This window comes from Lithobates pipiens, unplaced genomic scaffold (assembly GCF_037356315.1).
Source record: "Lithobates pipiens isolate NorthernLeopardFrog02 unplaced genomic scaffold, aLitPip1_a1.2 Scaffold_28, whole genome shotgun sequence".
In the NCBI taxonomy this organism is placed as follows: domain Eukaryota; kingdom Metazoa; phylum Chordata; class Amphibia; order Anura; family Ranidae; genus Lithobates; species Lithobates pipiens.
The window spans coordinates 208,945,621-208,967,756 of NW_027507789.1; the positions used below are offsets into that span (position 1 = coordinate 208,945,621).

General features: G+C 43.9%; 1 protein-coding gene across 1 annotated transcript in view; it reads left to right on the top strand.

Moving 5' to 3' along the window:
• Window positions 1-14,559, top strand: part of ARFRP1 (ARF related protein 1) — a 39,468-nt gene extending 24,909 nt beyond the window's left edge. Inside the window, exons 7-8 of the mRNA XM_077460416.1 lie at window positions 8,974-9,074; window positions 11,490-14,559. Coding sequence (XP_077316542.1) covers window positions 8,974-9,074; window positions 11,490-11,577 — 189 coding nt within the window. The 3' untranslated portion in view covers window positions 11,578-14,559. The remainder of the gene's footprint in view (window positions 1-8,973; window positions 9,075-11,489) is intronic.
• Window positions 14,560-22,136: the final 7,577 nt, after the last annotated feature.

The window sequence follows — 22,136 nt, forward strand, 5'->3', positions numbered from 1 at the left end:
AACCGTGTGTACAAGGGCTTAGGATTGTACACTGAGTGGCACAAGCGCTTCTCAGTTTGCATTCCAGCAAAATGCCTGTGAGTGCACCGGCCAATGAAGACGGCCGAAGACCAACACCCAGCAGCAGATGGCGGTGTAGAAAAAAGGACCATTGAAGGAAAGGTACGTTTTTAGCTCCACTTTGAGAATTTTAGGCGGAACTTCCAGCAAAAAACAGCAGCACTCACACATATGTACACATTATAAATGAAAAATCCAGATCAAAGTGTTACGCTGTTACTCCATTATTGTGTATATATATATGTGTGTGTGTATATATATATATATATATATATATATAATTATGTATATGTGTGAATATGTATGTATGTGTGTGTAAATATATATATATATATATATATATATATATATATATATATATATATATATATATATATATAATTTAGAGCTGCACGCTTCTGGCTAAAATGAGAATCATGATTTTTTTGCTTAGGCCGCGTACACACGGGCGGACTGTATGGCCTACTTAGTCCGTCGAAACACATTTCAGCGGACAGTCCGCTCGTGTGTGGGCTTCAGCGGACTTTTTCAGCGTGCAGTCCGGAGTACTAAGTATTTCGGAATTTCCGTAATACTGTCCGTCATACTTTGGTTTCAGCGGACAATCCGCTCGTGAGTAGGCTAGTTCGACGGACTAAGATTGGCGCATGCTCAGAAAGGATTTACACGGCGGAAGGTTGCATTGCTGTGTATTGGACGTCGTATTTCTAGTCCCGTCGTACGTGCTGTACACATCATCGCGCAAGCTTTCGACGGACTGTTTGTGTATCCGTGTGTGGTCAAGTCCGTTCATTCGAAAGTAGGACGGACTGTCCGTCGGATTGTATGACGGACTAAGTAGGCCATACAATCCACCCGTGTGTACGCGGCTTTAGAAGATAGATCACGATTCTCGTGGTGTAACATCTTTCACATTTAAACAAAAAAAATTGGGCTAACTTTACAGTTTTTCGTTTTTTTTGTTTTTTTTATTCATTGAAGTGTATTATTTCCCAAAAAATTGCGTTTGAAAGACCGCTGGGCAAATACAGTGTGACATAAAAAAAATTGCAGCAATATACATTTTATTCCCTAGGGTCTCTGCTAAAATATAATGTTTGGGGGTTTCAAGTAATTTTCTAGCAAAAAATGTTGATTTCAAATTAAGAAACAAGTGTCAGAAAAAGATTTAAGTGCCGGTTCACACTGAGTCAGCACGACTTGCAGCGCAACTGCCTCAGGCGACCAGCATCCAACTTCAGCGCCGGCTTGCAAAACGACTTCTCTATAGAAGTCAAGGCAAGTCGCCCCCAAAGTCGTACAGGAACCTTTTTCTAAGTCGCTCTGATTAGAACGGTTCCATTGTACAGAACGGGACGCGACTTGTCAGGCGGCTAAATCGCGTCCCGTTCTGTACAAGTGTCAAGGGCAGACCTCTGGAAAAATCAGCGAGTCGATCACACAAGCAGAAAATAAAATTTCTGGGGGTGTTCTGTACACAAACCACGAACAGAACACCTTCAGGTTGCCATGTTGCATTGAATTTTACAGAAAATTACAGCTGCAAATTGAAAAATAAATATATTTTTATTAATATTACATTTCAACATGGCTTGTGTAGGAATGGTATTGCTATATATATCTTTTTTTTTTTTTTTTGCTCTATTTTCTTTTGTATAGGAAGGCTAGTTGTAGTTGCATGCTTCAGCCTCCAGAGGGAGACTAAGCCTGTGTTACATGTAGTCATAGCAAAATCTACTTGTAAGAAGCCAAAATCGACATTTGATGCTCTGCCAATACTTAGCTGCTAAACTCGTATATATCAGGGCTCACAATTTGAAGTCCTGAGCTACTAGCCAGGCTTCAAGGGTTACTTGCCACCAGTTGCCCTACCCTGCCCCGCCCCTAATTCTGCCCTCATAAATGATCTAATAACATGACACTTAAATGTTTTATGAAGAATCAAGTTATAAAAATATTAACAACAACTTTATCCGTGCAGCCTCGCCTATGTCCACCCAATGCAGCCCGCCCGTGTCCACCCGGTGCAGCCTACCTGTGCAGCGGGAGGGGAATTGCCGGGGCGGATAATGAGCGTGCCATGGAACATCACAGCCACGCCCCCCTGGCCGGGGAACTTTGATAGACATCTCGGGATTGGACAGGTGATCTGTCTAACAAAGTCCTGGACAAAGAGGAGGGGCTGTACTGTATGTGACAGCGAATGCCGGGAACACAGCAATTGAAATGAAAGCGGTGATGTTCCTCGGCACTCTCATCATCCGGGCCGTCTGCTCTCCTCTCTTCCCCTCCACGATTGCGGCTCCCATACAACTCCGGCCCCCCCCCACACTCCCAAATATCCATAGCTCGCCAGCCCTTAAAATCCTCTCGCAAAATATGAGCAGGCGAGTGGAATTTTTGAGGGCTGCATATAGGATGCAGTCTGTCAGTAGCATTAGTCTGGCTTTCTGAGTCCCCTTTGTATTATAGTTGTATTACCCGTTGGTCCTGTGAGTAGATACGTTGTTTTTTCCACTTCCTCTAATAAGGTGACAGCGTTATTCATTCTGTAGTGAGATCGCACAGCAGCAATTATTGCACTGTGGACAAGATAGTCATATATGGACTTTGAAAGGCAAAACATTAACCACCTCCTGCCTGGCCTATTGTAATAATAAGGCTGGGTGGGAGCACTACTATCTGTGACCCGCTGCATCCAGCGGACACAACAGAACACAGAAAGTTGTATTGGGCTGCTGCCCTGGTACCATGTGATCACTGTGATGATCACATGTCAGTTGTAAGCAATGGCTTTCATTCATAGTCGCTGGAGGTTAAAAGTGCAAAATATAGTGCAATTCTGCATAGAAACCAATCAGCTTCCAGGTTTATTGACAAAGTTTAATTGAACGAGCTGAAGTCAGAAGATGATTGGCTACCATGCATGGCTGCACCAGATTCTGACCGTGCCAGGTTTAGTAAATCTCCCCCCAGTGTGTACTATTGTGATGATCTCTGTAATTGGTCACAGTAATTACATGGTACAGGGCCAATCGCAGCTGACCTGTACCATGTGGTAGCTGTGGCCAGTCACAGCTATTACAGTTGTACACAATGGCACATGACTGGTTGCCATTCATAAAAATGATTGGTTATGCAGTGATGATCATTGTATAAGCAATCATAATGTAAAAAAGAAATCCTGATCACCTCCCCAGAGTAGTCTAGTGTCACTATGGTGTGTAGTATGTATAGTGGGGGAGGTAAAAAAAAAAAAAAAAGAAAACGTTAAAACAATTTGGTGATATGGTGCTGCTGTACTGCTCTGGCTATGTATAAAAAAAAAAAAAATTCTTTATTTTCCCAAAAACTTTGACAAAACAAAAATGACAACTTCAAAAACTCACCATGCCTCATACTAATTACCCTGGGGTGTCTACTTTCCAAAAAGGGGTCCTTTGGGGGATATTTGTACTGTCCTGGTGTTTCAGGGCCTCAAGAAATGACACAAGCAGTCAGTACATCATGAATGATCAATGTTCAGATACCATAGCTTGTGGACTCTATAACCTTCACACAGACTAAATAACAATAACCCAAATCAGTGTATATTATCAAATAAATGTAGTAGAATACATTTAGGCCAACATTTATAAAGAAAGATTATTCATTTGCAAAATGTTATAACAAAAAAAAAATGTTTTTTCTTTTATTTTTACAGTATTTTTTCATTTATATAGCACAAAAAACCCCAGTGGTGAACAAATACCACCAAAATAAAGTTCTATCTGCTCAACAATTTTTTTTATTTTGTTTTTTATAAAAATGTCATTTGTTACAAGACTGAGTCATTGTCGTTCAAAGTGTGACAGCGCTGAAATCTGAAAACTAGCCTGGGCAGGAAGGGGGTGAGTTATGTGTAATAAAATGGAATGACACAGGTAAAAAGTATTGAACACATGAAGAAAGGAAGGTGCAAAAAGATATGGAAAGCCAAGACACCAGCTGAAATCTATCAGTAAGGGGCAATCCCGCCCCTTGTCAGTGCAACTTAAAGCGGGGTTCCACCCTAAAGTGGAACTTCCGCTCATCGGAACCCTCCCCCCCTCCGGTGTCACAGTTGGCACCCTTCAGGGGGAGGGGGGTCCAGATAGCTGTCTAAGACAGGTATTTGCACCCACTTCCGGGCATAGACTCCCACGGGAGTCTACGCCTCTTCCTGTCCCAGCGCGCTGTCTGCTGGGACACACACGGGTCCCAGAGACAGCACGGACCATTCCTATTGCGCAGAGTGTCTTGCGCATGCGCAGTAGGGAACCGGGAAGTGAAGCCGCAACGCTTCACTTCCTGATTCCCTCACCTAGAATGGCGGCGGCGGCAGCAGCAGCCAAGTGTCGATCGATCTGCCACGGCTGACAACATTACTGGATCCTAGGACAAGTGAGTGTCCATTTATTAAAAGTCAGCAGCTGTAGTATTTATAGCTGCTGGCTTTTAATATTTTTTTTTCCAGTGAAATCCCTCTTTAATATCAGTTGGTTCAGTTTCAATTGATGGCCTATAAAAAGGTGTCCCATTACCAAAGTGTCACACAACAAACATCTCATGGTGGGTAAAAGCAAAGAGCTCTCTCAAGTAGAGCTGCCACGACGAGTCGACGTAATCTATTACGTCGACTACAAAAATACGTCGATGTGCGTGCAGGGCGTCGATGCGTCACAGTGCTTAGTATCTACCGCTGTCCTCCGTGCCACCGCCCCCCCTCTCTTCTCCCCTTCCGTGCCGCTGTCCCTAGGGGTGCAACGGATCGTCATCGATCCATGATCCAGACGGGTCACCCCGCTCGGATCGGCACATGCTGCGATTCGCGGAGCGCTCCACGGTCTCTGCCTTAGGAGAGGCCGCGGCTTCGGCCTAGCTCCGAAGCGGCGGCCATCTTTCTACACCCAGGCGTATACAATGTGATCGCTCCGATAGAGCGATCGCTTGTAAACAAACCGGCATCATGATATGACGCCGGTTTCTCTGTCCCCTCTCTGTACTAATCTGTGCAGTGGAGAGGAGAGGTCGGATGGAAGCAGCCCATCCCTCCATACCCAGCCAATACTCTGCCAGCCCGATACTCTGCAATACAATACTCTGCCAGCCAATAGAATACTCTGCAATACAATACTCTGCCAGCCAATACAATACTAGCCAATACTCTGCCAGCCAATACAATACTCTGCCAGCCAATACAATACTCTGCAATACAATACTCTGCCAGCCAATACAATACTCTCAAGGTTATCCAAATGATTAATTAGCTAATCAAAAAAAAAAACACTAGATTCATTAAAAAAATAAATAAAAAATAATCGGATAGTCGTTGACTAATCGATAGATTAGTCGACAGACAAATTAATCGTTAGTTGCAGCTCTACTCTCAAGGCTTTCGCAATGTTATTGCTGCAAAACATACTGATGGCATTGGTTACAGAAGGATTTCTAAACTTCTGAATGTTCCAGTGAGCACTGTTGGGGCCATAATCCGGAAGTGAAAGTGTCCGGTAATGAAGTGGTTAAAGAACAACTCTCGCTTACACTTTATATGCAGTTACAGCTGCATGATTTTTATTTATTTTTTTTGTGGGAAAAAAAAAAAAACTTTAAATCCATATAATTGAAAGCTGACTGTTTTGCTGCCGCTTCCTAGCTACAAGGGAGCCAACAGGCTGTAGGTCATTTGAATCACTTAGATGTAAGAAAAGAATGGAAACAAAAACTTGGCAATAGTTTTTAGATTACAAAGTTCCATCGCAAACGAAAGGTCATCCAGTTCTGGTTTACATCTACTTTAAATACACTCATTCATCCCACAAATATGAATAAAAAAATAAAAAAAACCTCAGGCAACCAAAAACATCTGAGAAAATAGAATATCCATTGTTTTGTTTTTCATCAGATGATTCTACCACTATTAATGGGGATTTCCAAGGAGTGCCGCACTCCCCCTCATTTGACATTTTTATTAAAGTGTTTTGTTTCTTGAGGCACAGCGGTGGGTTTAGTGACTCGGCCCAGGCACCCCGTGACACACATCATGGCCCTTTGTGTCACTAACCGCACTGTCGATATCTTGTGACGATCGTAAATGATTTAGTAAAACTGTCATCTGGTTTTTCTTTTGGGTGCTTTCCACGTCGTCTAGACATTGTATAAATGTGGTTGTGTTGGCCCATAGTAATGGGATCCGCCCTTCGCTCATTAAAGATGACCTACAGCGGGTAAAATAAGTTTTGAACACGTCACCGTTTTTCTAGGTAAATATATTTATAAAGGTGCTGGTGACATGAAATGTTCACCACGTGTCGGTAACAACCCATGCCATCAATACATACAAAGACATCAAAACAAATAAGTACAGAAATTAACTACTTCTCATCTGCTGTATAGACAAACGACAGAGGGCGGGATGCTCCGGGGCAACGTCCTATGACATTGCGCTGGTCTCGGCGTGGCGATCGCGGGCTTGCCGTGGCACTGGGACACGGCGCAATCCCGATCTCTGTAAAGAGCCAATGACGTGGCTTTTTTTACCCATGTGATCAGCTAAAATTTTGTTTTATACAAATTTTATAATCGTGAACGGATTTCTCCCTTTAAAAGAATGAAGAGTGATGGTTCCCACAGAATGTGCATGTGGCTTCATTCTCCTAACAATGTATAGAGAAAAAAAGGGAAAGGGGACTTTCTGTAGAGAGCCACCAGAGAAGTATAAATACCACAATCCTCCCAAGGTTAAATATATAATTATTAGTAATAATTTATTAGACGTATGTTTAAAAAAATTAGGGCTGTTACTGATTAAAATTTTCACGTTCGATTAATTTTTTTTTTTTATCGATCGACTAATTTAGATTACTGTAATTATAACGCATATACAGACTACTTTTAGCTGATCTCCTTGCATTGAAGCTCTGCATTAGTCAGTGGTAAATGTGGTATACACTATATACAATCACCCAACACTAGTTTCCACAATCCATGACTTAACTTCACAGTTCACACAAATACGTTTTAAATTCAAACTGTAGCACTGACGTAAGTATTTTTTATTTTCCACAGTAGTGTGACAATCCCTCCACCTCCGGTCTAACTAATCACTCTCACCTTATGGCATGGACCCTGTGCAAACAGGTGGTAATGCAAGCGGCTATCAAAAGGGTTAACACGGACCATAAACTTCTCTCACGTCTACTTAGATCTCAGCAAGGACGCCAGGTCATGGGTAGAAAGAAAAAATCTAAGTGCTCACCGCTTAAGTATAAGATTTCATTTTTGTGTTCAAAACACAAACTACTCACATAAAGATGATAAAAACACAGCATGTAAAGCCGACAATCGTGTTAGTTCCATAGGGCAGCTGCGGGTGACGTCATGCGTAGCTCCTCCCCCGTACACGTTACGTTCAATCAGAACTTTAATGTCACCAGACTCCTCCCCCCCTTCCCTTCGTTAGCAGATGAAGGCACTTGGGGAAGGGGGAGTCCGGTGACGTTGATGTCCATGACGTCACCGGATCTCCAACGGAACTCCCTGAAGACCCGGAAGCCAGCGGAGAGAATTTTGATCGCTCAAAAAAATTGATTAATCAAGGAATTAATCTTTAATTTCCACAGCCTAAAAAAAAAAATCCATCTTGAATACAATACTATAAAATTATTGAGGATGCAGAATCTAGACAGATATATCCTAGCCACAAATGTTGGTCTACGCGTTTTGTTGATATTCTGCTTCTTCAGGACAGAGAGTTTGTTTAGGACATGCACAAAAGAATGCCTACAAGAAGGACAAAAATATTAAATGATGTACCCTATATAAGTAACAAACCACAGGAAAAACAAAAAAAGAATATTGATTACAATATCATACCAAAGAGAATGAAAGAGCTGTCCACGGCCCTGAAGGAGAGGAATACCCACAAGATAAACCATTACAAATATCATAAAAAATTAAATCCTGAAGAAGAGGAACACATGTACCTATGTAACATGTGAAACGCGTAAACCAACATTTGGGCTAGGATGTAGCTGTTTAGAATCTGCATCTTCAGTCATTTTATTTTATTCAAGATTGATTTTTACCATGTTTGTAATAAAATACTATTAAAGAGGAAGTAAACCCTGATGAGTTTACTTCCTCTTTCATTCCCTGCAAAGGCAAAGCATAATGGACTACTATGCATCGCATAGTAGTCCATTATGTGTCACTTACATGACACAGGAGCCAGCGATGTCCCCTGTAGTCCGCCGCATCCATCTTGCTGGTGGCGTCTCGCAGCTCCGCCGCTGTCATTCGGCGGAGCCGCGATGACGTCACTCCCGCGCATGCGCACGGGAGCCGACACGCGCGGCAGATCCATTGTTGGAAATGCAGCGCTCAGTGCGCCTGCGCGTCGCTGTCTACGGCGCATGCGCCGTAGACAGCGGTGCCTGTCTTCAGGCAAATATTTCCTAAACCGTATAGGTTTAGGAGATATTTCTTGGACCTACAGGTAAGCCTTAATCTAGGCTTACCTGTAGGTCAAAGTGGTTTGTAAGGGTTTACAATCACTTTAATGATTGTATATTTAACATTGAGAAGAATATGGTATTTATATTTCTCTGGTGGCTGTTAGCCCAGGTACATGAGATTGCATTCAGTCCTCACCAAAATGACTCAAAGGTGCACCATCCAGCCCAGCTACCTGCAGCCTGTAAATCTCTAGGAGAGGCTGGAAGCTGACCTTTGTTGGACAGTGCATGGAGTGGTACGAGGGCAGTATGAGTAATGTGTGTGTATATAGTATATCCACCTCCTGCAGTGCTCCCCCACTGCTCCTTCCTTCATCTTCGGTGCTTCTGGGTATGCCTTTTGCTTTTAATGTATTTTTGTTTGGTTTCTTTCCAGGGCTGCCTGTCCATTCCAGATATCAAAACTGCCTTCAGTGATTGTATCAACAAGATTGGAAAAAGGGACTGTCTCACCCAGGCATGCTCTGCCCTTTCCGGGTAAGGACAGACGTCGTATACTATAATCCAATTTTGTGTTAGGCCACATTCACACATGCGCATGAGCCCGACAATATTGACATGCGGGAACCCCAGCAGTGGTTCCCTGCAATTAGCTGCAGGAGGCCGCCCCATTGACGGCAATGGGAGACAGGCGGCTTCCGCAGCTAATCGTTGCCGCTGGCGTGTAATCGCTCTTGAAGCGATCATTACTAAATCTGGTGCAGCTGTGCATGGTAGCCTATCAGCTTCAGCTTGTTAGATTAACCGCTTCCCGACCAGTCGCTGCAGTTTTACTGCGTCAGAATGGCACGGCTGGGCGAAGTGACATTACTTTACGTTGCTTTGCCTTTTGGCCACTAGGGGCACCCGCAGCGTGTGCCAGGAGCCATGACCGCCGGGCTCCCGCGATCGCTCATGCAATCGCACAAATCCCGGTTTTCTCAGAGAAGAGTGTGTGTTCATACTAAGTATGAACAGCGATCTCTCTCTCTCTCCTCCTAGACAGTACCCTCCCCCCTACAGTTATAACACACCTAGGAAACACGGTTAACCCCTTGATCACCCCCTAGTGTTAACCCCTTCCCTGCCAGTGACATTTATACAGTAATCGGTGCATTTTTATAGCACTGATCAGAAAAATGTGTCAAAAATGTCCAATCTGTCCAGCGCAAAATCGCAGATCGCCGTCAATAATAATAATAAAAATGCCATAAATCTATCCCCTGTTTTGCTTTTGATGGAGCTCCTTCCTGCAGCTAATGGCGTGTACACACGCCCAGACTTTTCGACAGCAAATGTCCGACGGATGAATCCGCCGGACAATTAGATCATGTGTGGGCTTCATCGGACCTTTGCTGTCTAAAAATCAGACAGACTTTAGCTTTAAAACATGTTTCAAATCTTTCCGTCAGACTCGAGTCCGGTCAAAGAATACGCTCGTCTGTATGCTAGTCCGACGGACGAAAACCGACGCTAGGGCAGCTATTGGCTACTGGCTATGAACTTCCTCATTCTAGTCCGGTCATACGTCATCACGTTCAAATCCATCGGACTTTGGTGTGATTGTGTGTGGCCAAGTCCGTTCATTCGGAAAGTCCGTCGGGAAGACCGTCGGACCTAGTCCGTCGAAAAGTCCGGTCGTGTGTATGCGGCATAATTGCCGAGAACTCCCGCTGGGGTTCCTGCATGCAATTGGGGTCTGGCCTGTTAACAGTGAATGTGGCCTTAGAGTTGAAATTTAGTACTCATATAGTGGTGGATAAGGGGGGTGTTCAAAGAGAAGCTCCAGTCGTTTTTGTGTTTTATTAAAAGTCAGCAGCTACAAAAACTGTAGCTGCTGACTTTTACTAAACAGCCACTCGCCTGTCCCACGATCCAGCGATGTGCTCACCTGAGCCGTCCATTCTCCCCGGCTTCTCTCCCCGGCACCTCAACTGTTGGCATGCGGCTGTGACAGCTTGTGGGCTTCAGAGCTGGGTTTCCTCTGCGCATTCACGAGTTACGCTGCTGCTTCTGAATGGTCTGGCAGCCCCCCCCCCCCCAAAAAAAAATTACATGTCAAATGTAGCAGGGGAGGAGTACTTAAATTGGAACTTACCCTTTTTATGGTGTGTACCCCATGTCCTGCTGGCTGCTGCTTCCTTCATGCTGCTGGATATTGCCCAGGGCTGCAATCTTCCACTGCTGCATAACTTGTACTGTTATTGTACCACAATGCATTGTGTTCTTTGAATGGGCAAGGGAGATCCTGTCATTCATCTATCCCCCCCCAAGGAGTGTCTCCATTAAAATGATCAAAGATCTGTGTACTTACCTATTTTCAAATCACTGGTCCGGTCACATGATCCTGCAGGCTCAGTGTAGGAAAGCGCTTGACAACTGCTGTGCATTTCGAGAGCCAGGGCGTCACCCATGCTCTCCCATGGCCCAGCCATTTTTGGCACTCCCTCCTCTCCCCTGCAGCAGTTGGTCACTGACACAGGGGAGCCAGAACTGTGGGATCATGTGACAAGATTGGATTAAAAACAGGTAAGCACCCATTATTTAAATTTTTTTTTTTTTACTGGATACGTAAGAGGAGAGGAGGAGGGGGGGGCGGGGTGAGGGGAACATTTTTCTTCTACTTCAAGGCCTGGGTACAGAAGAAGTGGGTTGAATAGTGCTGGGTGTCATTGAACCTGGAAGGGGGCCAATCACTGGACCTCGGAGCAATGAGCTTGCAGGACAGGAGGGGAGGTGTTTTTTATTTTATTTTTTATGCAACAAAAAAAATAGCTTTTTTATCATTTTGGGTTGCTAGGCAATGAATGTTTAAAAACCATTTAAAATTCTGGAGTTGAGCTTTATTATAAATTTTGGATTTCAGTAGGCTTTGGTGGGCTTGGTATTGATCTCTACTGTTTCTCTTTCCAGGAGGGGCGTGAACGAAGGCGTGGAGTGGATGGTAAAGTGTGTAATGAGAAATATTCACCGGCCCCCAAGACAGAAGGACATCACATAAGGGGGGGGCGCAGTGATGATAAACTGAGAATTTTCTATGGAGCTGTTACTACAGCAGACTGGAATGTACATAACCCATACCTGCCAACCAACTCCTCTGTATAGATAACCCTTAGAGAATTCTATTTATCTTAAATTCCCCTGTGAACTTCTCTGCCCTGTGGGCAACTTTAAACACCTGGTGTCAACATCCCAACCCCCCTCACCCCAACCCCCCTCACCCCAACCCCCCTCACTTATGTGTTGCAACTACCTTGCAGTACTGCTGGGCCACCCCTAGTGGACAATGCTTCCTAAGAAACTAACGCATCGAGTTGGAGCTGTCACGCATCGGATACATAGGAATGTCACAGTTTTGACAGTATTCAGAGAGTGGAGGAAGTCTGTCTGAGTTCCAGCTTCTAATTAACAAAGTTAAGGTAGTTTGCTAGGAATTATTAAGAAATACAAGGGATGCTGATGAAAATGTTTGTTTATTTTTATTTTTTTTGTTTTGTTTTTTTCACTGACCTGGAAAAGAATTCGCACCAGCTCAGAGTGACGCTGAAAGTATTCACCAAAGGATTGTCAAAAACCGGCCGAGCAACTTGCAGTGGCGGATTGCATGTTTCTCTGGCGGTTTCCTGTGACAGTGGAAGAATAAGCCTCCCGGTGCCACACGGAGCTGCCCTGAGGTCCCTCTGCTTTCTGATAGCTGTCAGACACACTCCTCTCCCTCCCCCATCAGCAGGCCTGGGCATTGCCATTTAGCATAGTTATGCTAACCGCTAACCTATCTGCATACCTAGTTTGGAGGGGCTTTGAGTTCCATTGAGGGAACTAACTGGTTCTTTTTACATGCTTCTGCTGTTATGGGAACTATTTTCACACGCGTGGGAATGCTTTGCGTCTCGATGCGGTGGTGATTTAGCAGCGTGTGTTATAGGTTTAACCCACAAAATGGCGCCTCTGTTTTTTTTTTTTTTTTTTTAGATTGCACCTATTTTATTTAAGTAAGGGAAGCACTCTTTTCCCACAGTCAGGGTTGCCCAGAGCAGCCTCTTCTGTTTCTCACAATGCAATCGGAGAAGGAAATGGAAGACATCGGTTGTCTTCAGCAGCAGTGCAAACTTTCACTGAGATTTATTTTTGTCTGTTAAGGCCTCATTCACACGGGCATACTACAGTGTGCCACCCATGCGAGGGCAGGGATGGGTGTCCCATGCATCCCTGCACAGCTCAATAGAAAGAATATCTGAAATGTGACTATGAATACCCCTCTAATTGCCAGATACTGTGTGTGTGTGTGTGTGTGTGTGTGTGTGTGTGTGTGTGTATATGTATGTATATATAGGTGTGTGTGTGTGTGTATATGTGTATGTATATATATATATATATATATATATTATGTGTATGTGTGTGTATATACACACATACATACACACACACACACACACACACACACACACACACATATATATATATATATATATATATATAATACATGCACATATATATAATATACATACACACACACATATATATATACATGATACACACACATTATATTATATATAAAATATAATATACACACACACGAACAAAATGGATTGAAACAGTTTACAAATCTTTATTCCATCAATTTAAAAACACTGCACATTTAAAAAAATATATATATAATTTGTAATAGGTGCCAACTTTACCACTTGTCTTCCCAATAAACACTCGGAGAAGTTGTACCATGGAAGTCCTCGTGGAGATCATTAAACGCGGGTTGGCGTGTTTCGCGGGATGACCCGCTTCATCGGGACCACAGATCTCACATTTAAATACAATTGGTCACTGAAACAATATTGAAAACAATTTTACACATAAGTTAGATGTAAAGTACATAATATGTGATAAAAGACAATAACCTCACATTTATTATAGAATAATGAAAATAAACCTCTATCGCTGAAAAAAAAGAGTGAACAAATAAAAAAAGAAAACACAATTTTTTTTTCTCTGCTTTTTTTTTAATTTTTTGGGCTAGCGCTTATTTTTATTGTTAATAAATGTGAGGTTGTCTTTTGTGACATAGTATGTACTTTATACATAATTTATGTGTAAAATTGTTTTCAATATTGTTTTACTGACCAACTGTATAAGTGAGATCTGTGGTCCTGATGAAGCGGGTCATCCCACGAAACACATCAACCCATATTAATTGATCTCTGAGGACTTCCATGGTACAACTTCTCGGAGTGCTTACCGGGAAGACAAGCGGTAAAGTTGGCACCTATTACAAATTTGTATATGTTTTTACATAGAGTGTTTTTAAATCGATTGGAATAAAGATTTGTAAACTTTTTTTTTTTAACACATTTTGGTGTGTGTGTGTGTGTATATTTGGCTATTGGAGGGGTATTCATAGTCCCGTTACATATATTCTATCTTTTGAGCTGTAAAGGTATGCAGGGAACTCCTGTAAGCTGAGATAGGAACACCCATCTCCGCCCTCGCACAGGGGAGGGTATTCATAGTCTCATTACATATATTCTTTCTTTTGAGTTATTTTGCTCCAGGATGATACCCTCCAATGTCATAATTTAATAATTGACACCATTCTCATGCATATATTGTTTTGGCATCCCTATACAGGCAGTCCCATTCATGTCGGGATGCAGACACAGCTGCTGCTCCAAATTTCGATATCTGTGTGGGTGCCTCCGCACAAATGTCAATTTAGGAACAAGCAGTGGCTGTGCCAGTTGACTTGAATGGGACTGCCTGCACAGGGGTGCATGGATGGGTGTATGTTGTAGTACACCTGTGTGAATGAGGCCTAAGTATCAGCTCAGAAAGCAACATTCCTCTGCGTATGCAGCCTGTACACACTGATGGTGGTTAATGTTTGTTTCATTGAAAGGTTATTTTTGTTGGTGTTCAGGGGATCTCCTAACCAGAGATGATATTTTTATGGTGACTTTCCTACCAAAATAAAATAAAAATCTGAATCCTCTCTTGTCTTGTGGTCAATTTTCAGTTATGTGAAAAACACAAATGGCCACCTATGCAGCTCACGTCTCCAATTTTAAAGCCACAAAAAAAAATTATAATGCTGGCCCTACACTAGTAGATTTTCAAATTTACAGTTTTTCCAAAAATTCTCCATGCATTCAATGACTTGAAGAAAGTTGTTAAAAATGTTGTTTGCTTTAACCACTTCCATACCGGGCCTATTCTGCTACTCCTCTCCTACATGCAAAAATCATAATTTTTTTGTTCAAAAATTACTCAGAAACCCCAAACATATTATATTATATTTTATTTATATATATAAATATAATTTTAGCAGAGACCATAGCGAATAAAATGGCAATCGTTGCAATTTTGTTATATCACACGGTATTTGGACACAGTTTTTTGGGCAAAAATACACTTTGATGAATTAAAAAAAAAACACAACACAATATTTATCCCAATTTTTTTTTTGCATAATGTTTAAAAGATGATGTTACGGCGAGTAAATAGATACTGAACATGTCACGCTTCAAAATTGCACACGCTCGTAGAATGGCACCAAACTTCGGTACGCTTTACAAAGTTTTACAGGTTACCAGTTTAGAGTTACAAAGGAGGTCTAGTGCTAGAATTATTGCTCTTGCGCTAACGTTCATGGCTATACCTCACATGTGTGGTTCAAACGCTGTTTACATATGCAGACACAACCTATACATGCTTACGCTTCTATATGCGAGCATAAGGGGACGGGGCTCTTTAAATAAACAAATGTTATTACGATTATTATTTTTTTTACATTGTTTTTTTTTTTTTATCACTGTTATTCCTATTACAAGAAATGTAAACATCCCTTGTAATAGGAATAAGGCATGACAGGTCCTCTTTATGGAGACATCTAGGGTCAATGAGACCCCCAGATATCGCCTCTAATCTGGAAAGCATTAGATAAAATAATAAATAAAAAAATCTATCTCTGCTTTCTAGGAAAATAAACTGGCAGTGTTTACATCTGCCAGTCCTGGAAGTGACATCATGATGTCATCTCCGGCTTCCCAGGGTCATAGAGATGGCTGGGGACTATCCGTTCCGCGGCCAGCTCTATGGTAATCCAGTACCGCCACCAGATAGTCAATCAGGCTTCCCGATCGCATGGGAGAGCCCGGGAAGGCACCGAAGGGTGGCGGGGAAAAAAAGTAATCCAGAGGCTGAATAGCTACTAGAGTGGCTTTTACCTTACAGGGAATAGCTGGCTGAAAGCAAAGATATCCGAATGATGCCTGTAGCTGCAAGCAATCAAGCAGATATCACCACTTCAACCAACCCATGGGCGGGAAGTGGTTAACATTCGATTTTGGACTGAATGGACTTTCTCAAAATGAAAACCGCACTGTCAGGACCCAGTTGAGATGTTTGGAGAGGGATCACTTTGTATAAATACATAAATGGTTCATAAATTGATCTTAGGTCAAAGTTTATAAGCTTAGGATGAGGAGGCATTGGTCTGGGGGGAAAAGAGGTTTAACCTCTGTGTATGGAAAGATTTCTTCACAGTAAGAGCTGTAAAAATATGGAATAGACATACCCAGGACCTGGTTCTAATCAGCTCAGTTAACAAAAAAAAAAAAACTGGATGTATCCTAAATGCACAGGATATAACTATTAATATTTACACTGATCATCTATAACATTATGACTACTGACAGGTAAAATTAATAACATTGATTATTTCCTTACAATGGCATCTGAAAGTCAGTGGGATATATTAGGCAGCAAGTGACCATGCTGTCCCTGAAGTAGATGTGTTGAAAGCAGAAAAATAGGCAAGCGTAAGGATTTGTGTGACTTTGATGAGGACCAAATTGTATTTTCTAGACAAGTGGTCACCAAACTGCGGCCTGGGGGCCAGATTCGACCCTTTGCCTGCCTATATCTGGCCCTTGGGGTACTATTCCTCCCATTGGTATGGCACACTATTCTGCCATCTGACACCAATAATGGGGCATCATTTCTCCCACTGATACCAGGAAAATTTTCACTCCTGCTGGCCATAGTCCGACATAACCCCCCCCCAAAAGTCTGAAGGACAATAAACTGGTCCTTTGTTTAGAAAGTTTGGAGACCCTTGGTCTAGACAACAAGACCAGAGCATCTCCAAAATTGCAACTCTTGTAGGATGTCCCTGGTCTGCAGAGGTCAGGGCCTTCCAAGAAATGAAAACTGGAGAAATGCCGACAGTCATGGGATGCCAAGGTGCATTGATGTACGTAGGGAGCAAATATGTAGTCCGATCCAATAGAAAAGCTACTGGAGCTCAAATTGCTGAGGGAGTGAATGCTGGTTCCTATAGAAAGGTGTCAAGAGACACACACAGCATCGTAGTCTGTTGTGTAGCCACAGACCGGTCAGGGTGTCCATGCTGACCTGTGTTCACAGCCAAAAGTACCTACACTGGGCATATGAGCATCCAAAATGTACTACAGAGCAATGGAAGAACGTGGCCTGGTCTGGTTAATTTAAAAATGGCTTGAGGAACACGGGGAGTTTGAGGTATTGACTTGGCCTCCAAATCATCCAGATCTCCATCCAATTGAGCATCTATGGCATGTGCTGGATAAACAAGTCCAATCCATGGAGGCCCCACCTCACAACTTACAGGCTTTAAAGGATCTGCTACTGATGCCTTATTAATTCTGGGATCAGGAACAACAAATGAAATCATGCTTTATAAGGGTTTGTTTTTTGCCTTCCTCTGGTTTAACAGTGGGAATAAGGCTCTTTCTATGCAGGTGTTCAACTTACTCCTTTTTTTTCCATTTCAACTCATGGCTTTTTTTCAGCCTAACTATAACTTCTGCTTAGTGATGGCCGAACGGTTCGCCCGGCGGTCGTTTCGCGGCGAATTTCCAACTTTCGCCGTCCGCGGGTTCGAACGCCTTTTTCCGTCGTTCGCCCCGGCGGACTTACGTGTTTAATGTATACAAGAACTTTAACCTTTCGTGACACGTTTATCATGTGTTACAGGACAACCAATTGAGACATGACAGCTCATGGACACTTGGACATTCCCCCTAACCTATAAATACACCCGATCCGGTGGCCATTTTACATTCTTTCTTCTGTCACTGTAGGGAAAGGATCCTGTGTGGAGTAGGGACAGAGAAAACGCTAGCTATTTGGTACACAAAAGTTCTTTTCAGGACTGGTATAGGTGTTAGGTCAGCAGCCTGAGTTTCTTTTGTCAGTTTAGATAAAGGGACAGAGCGCTGTATGCTGCTATTTTAGGGACAGCTCAGCCAGATTAGTCTTTCTTCATCATCATCATCATCATCATCATTAGCTGTTACTATCAGGTCCACAAAAGAGCTGTTCCAGCTAATCGTTCCAGCCTACTCTTTTTTGCCAATTTGTATAGGGACAGGCAGGAAGCAGTGTTGTCAGGCAGTGAGGATAATTTTAAAGACTTGCTGTTACTATTAGTTCCACAAAGGTTCTTTTCAGGACTGGTATCAGTGGTACGGTAATAGGCTTGTACACGTATAATATTCTTTCTTCCAAATATAGAAAGAATATTATACTTGACTGCTGCCCTTCTGCTGCAGTCTGCTAATCATTCACAACTCACTTGTTCCACAAAAGTTCTTATAAGGACTGGTAACTTGGTCTGTCTAGGGTGCTACGGTACATAGGCTTGGGTGCGGTACAGTCTGCTGTTCTGTAAGGACCGCTATCGGTCCACAATAGATAGGGTTGCCGTGCACTACTGCTGACCGCTGCCCTATACTGCAGCAGTCCTTCAGCGGTATAGGGACTGACGCACAGTCTGCTAAACACTAATACACAACCTGCTTGGTCCACAAAAGTTCTTATAAGGACTGGTAACTTGGTATAGGGTGCTACGGTACATAGGCCTGAGTGCGTTACAGTCTGCTGTTCTGTAAGGACCGCTATCGGTCCACAATACATAGGGTTGCCGTGCACTACTGCTGACCGCTGCCCTATACTGCAGCAGTCCTTCATTGGTATAGGGACTGACGTACAGTCTGCTAATCACTAACACACAACCTGCTTGGTCCACAAAAGTTCTTATAAGGACTGGTAACTTGGTATAGGGTGCTACGGTACATAGGCCTGAGTGCGTTACAGTCTGCTGTTCTGTAAGGACCGCTATCGGTCCACAATACATAGGGTTGCCGTGCACTACTGCTGACCGCTGCCCTATACTGCAGCAGTCCTTCAGCGGTATAGGGACTGACGCACAGTCTGCTAAACACTAACACACAACCTGCTTGGTCCACAAAAGTTCTTATAAGGACTGGTAACTTGGTATAGGGTGCTACGGTACATAGGCCTGAGTGCGTTACAGTCTGCTGTTCTGTAAGGACCGCTATCGGTCCACAATACATAGGGTTGCCGTGCACTACTGCTGACCGCTGCCCTATACTGCAGCAGTCCTTCATTGGTATAGGGACTGACGTACAGTCTGCTAATCACTAACACACAACCTGCTTGGTCCACAAAAGTTCTTATAAGGACTGGTAACTTGGTATAGGGTGCTACGGTACATAGGCCTGAGTGCGTTACAGTCTGCTGTTCTGTAAGGACCGCTATCGGTCCACAATACATAGGGTTGCCGTGCACTACTGCTGACCGCTGCCCTATACTGCAGCAGTCCTTCATTGGTATAGGGACTGACGTACAGTCTGCTAATCACTAACACACAACCTGCTTGGTCCACAAAAGTTCTTATAAGGACTGGTAACTTGGTATAGGGTGCTACGGTACATAGGCCTGAGTGCGTTACAGTCTGCTGTTCTGTAAGGACCGCTATCGGTCCACAATACATAGGGTTGCCGTGCACTACTGCTGACCGCTGCCCTATACTGCAGCAGTCCTTCAGCGGTATAGGGACTGACGCACAGTCTGCTAAACACTAACACACAACCTGCTTGGTCCACAAAAGTTCTTATAAGGACTGGTAACTTGGTATAGGGTGCTACGGTACATAGGCCTGAGTGCGTTACAGTCTGCTGTTCTGTAAGGACCGCTATCGGTCCACAATACATAGGGTTGCCGTGCACTACTGCTGACCGCTGCCCTATACTGCAGCAGTCCTTCATTGGTATAGGGACTGACGTACAGTCTGCTAATCACTAACACACAACCTGCTTGGTCCACAAAAGTTCTTATAAGGACTGGTAACTTGGTATAGGGTGCTACGGTACATAGGCCTGAGTGCGTTACAGTCTGCTGTTCTGTAAGGACCGCTATCGGTCCACAATACATAGGGTTGCCGTGCACTACTGCTGACCGCTGCCCTATACTGCAGCAGTCCTTCATTGGTATAGGGACTGACGTACAGTCTGCTAATCACTAACACACAACCTGCTTGGTCCACAAAAGTTCTTATAAGGACTGGTAACTTGGTATAGGGTGCTACGGTACATAGGCCTGAGTGCGTTACAGTCTGCTGTTCTGTAAGGACCGCTATCGGTCCACAATACATAGGGTTGCCGTGCACTACTGCTGACCGCTGCCCTATACTGCAGCAGTCCTTCAGCGGTATAGGGACTGACGCACAGTCTGCTAAACACTAACACACAACCTGCTTGGTCCACAAAAGTTCTTATAAGGACTGGTAACTTGGTATAGGGTGCTACGGTACATAGGCCTGAGTGCAGTACAGTCTGCTGTTCTGTAAGGACCGCTATCGGTCCACAATACATAGGGTTGCCGTGCACTACTGCTGACCGCTGCCCTATACTGCAGCAGTCCTTCATTGGTATAGGGACTGACGTACAGTCTGCTAATCACTAACACACAACCTGCTTGGTCCACAAAAGTTCTTATAAGGACTGGTAACTTGGTATAGGGTGCTACGGTACATAGGCCTGAGTGCGTTACAGTCTGCTGTTCTGTAAGGACCGCTATCGGTCCACAATACATAGGGTTGCCGTGCACTACTGCTGACCGCTGCCCTATACTGCAGCAGTCCTTCAGCGGTATAGGGACTGACGCACAGTCTGCTAAACACTAATACACAACCTGCTTGGTCCACAAAAGTTCTTATAAGGACTGGTAACTTGGTATAGGGTGCTACGGTACATAGGCCTGAGTGCGTTACAGTCTGCTGTTCTGTAAGGACCGCTATCGGTCCACAATACATAGGGTTGCCGTGCACTACTGCTGACCGCTGCCCTATACTGCAGCAGTCCTTCATTGGTATAGGGACTGACGTACAGTCTGCTAATCACTAACACACAACCTGCTTGGTCCACAAAAGTTCTTATAAGGACTGGTAACTTGGTATAGGGTGCTACGGTACATAGGCCTGAGTGCGTTACAGTCTGCTGTTCTGTAAGGACCGCTATCGGTCCACAATACATAGGGTTGCCGTGCACTACTGCTGACCGCTGCCCTATACTGCAGCAGTCCTTCAGCGGTATAGGGACTGACGCACAGTCTGCTAAACACTAACACACAACCTGCTTGGTCCACAAAAGTTCTTATAAGGACTGGTAACTTGGTATAGGGTGCTACGGTACATAGGCCTGAGTGCAGTACAGTCTGCTGTTCTGTAAGGACCGCTATCGGTCCACAATACATAGGGTTGCCGTGCACTACTGCTGACCGCTGCCCTATACTGCAGCAGTCCTTCATTGGTATAGGGACTGACGTACAGTCTGCTAATCACTAACACACAACCTGCTTGGTCCACAAAAGTTCTTATAAGGACTGGTAACTTGGTATAGGGTGCTACGGTACATAGGCCTGAGTGCGTTACAGTCTGCTGTTCTGTAAGGACCGCTATCGGTCCACAATACATAGGGTTGCCGTGCACTACTGCTGACCGCTGCCCTATACTGCAGCAGTCCTTCAGCGGTATAGGGACTGACGCACAGTCTGCTAAACACTAATACACAACCTGCTTGGTCCACAAAAGTTCTTATAAGGACTGGTAACTTGGTATAGGGTGCTACGGTACATAGGCCTGAGTGCGTTACAGTCTGCTGTTCTGTAAGGACCGCTATCGGTCCACAATACATAGGGTTGCCGTGCACTACTGCTGACCGCTGCCCTATACTGCAGCAGTCCTTCATTGGTATAGGGACTGACGTACAGTCTGCTAATCACTAACACACAACCTGCTTGGTCCACAAAAGTTCTTATAAGGACTGGTAACTTGGTATAGGGTGCTACGGTACATAGGCCTGAGTGCGTTACAGTCTGCTGTTCTGTAAGGACCGCTATCGGTCCACAATACATAGGGTTGCCGTGCACTACTGCTGACCGCTGCCCTATACTGCAGCAGTCCTTCAGCGGTATAGGGACTGACGCACAGTCTGCTAAACACTAACACACAACCTGCTTGGTCCACAAAAGTTCTTATAAGGACTGGTAACTTGGTATAGGGTGCTACGGTACATAGGCCTGAGTGCGTTACAGTCTGCTGTTCTGTAAGGACCGCTATCGGTCCACAATACATAGGGTTGCCGTGCACTACTGCTGACCGCTGCCCTATACTGCAGCAGTCCTTCATTGGTATAGGGACTGACGTACAGTCTGCTAATCACTAAC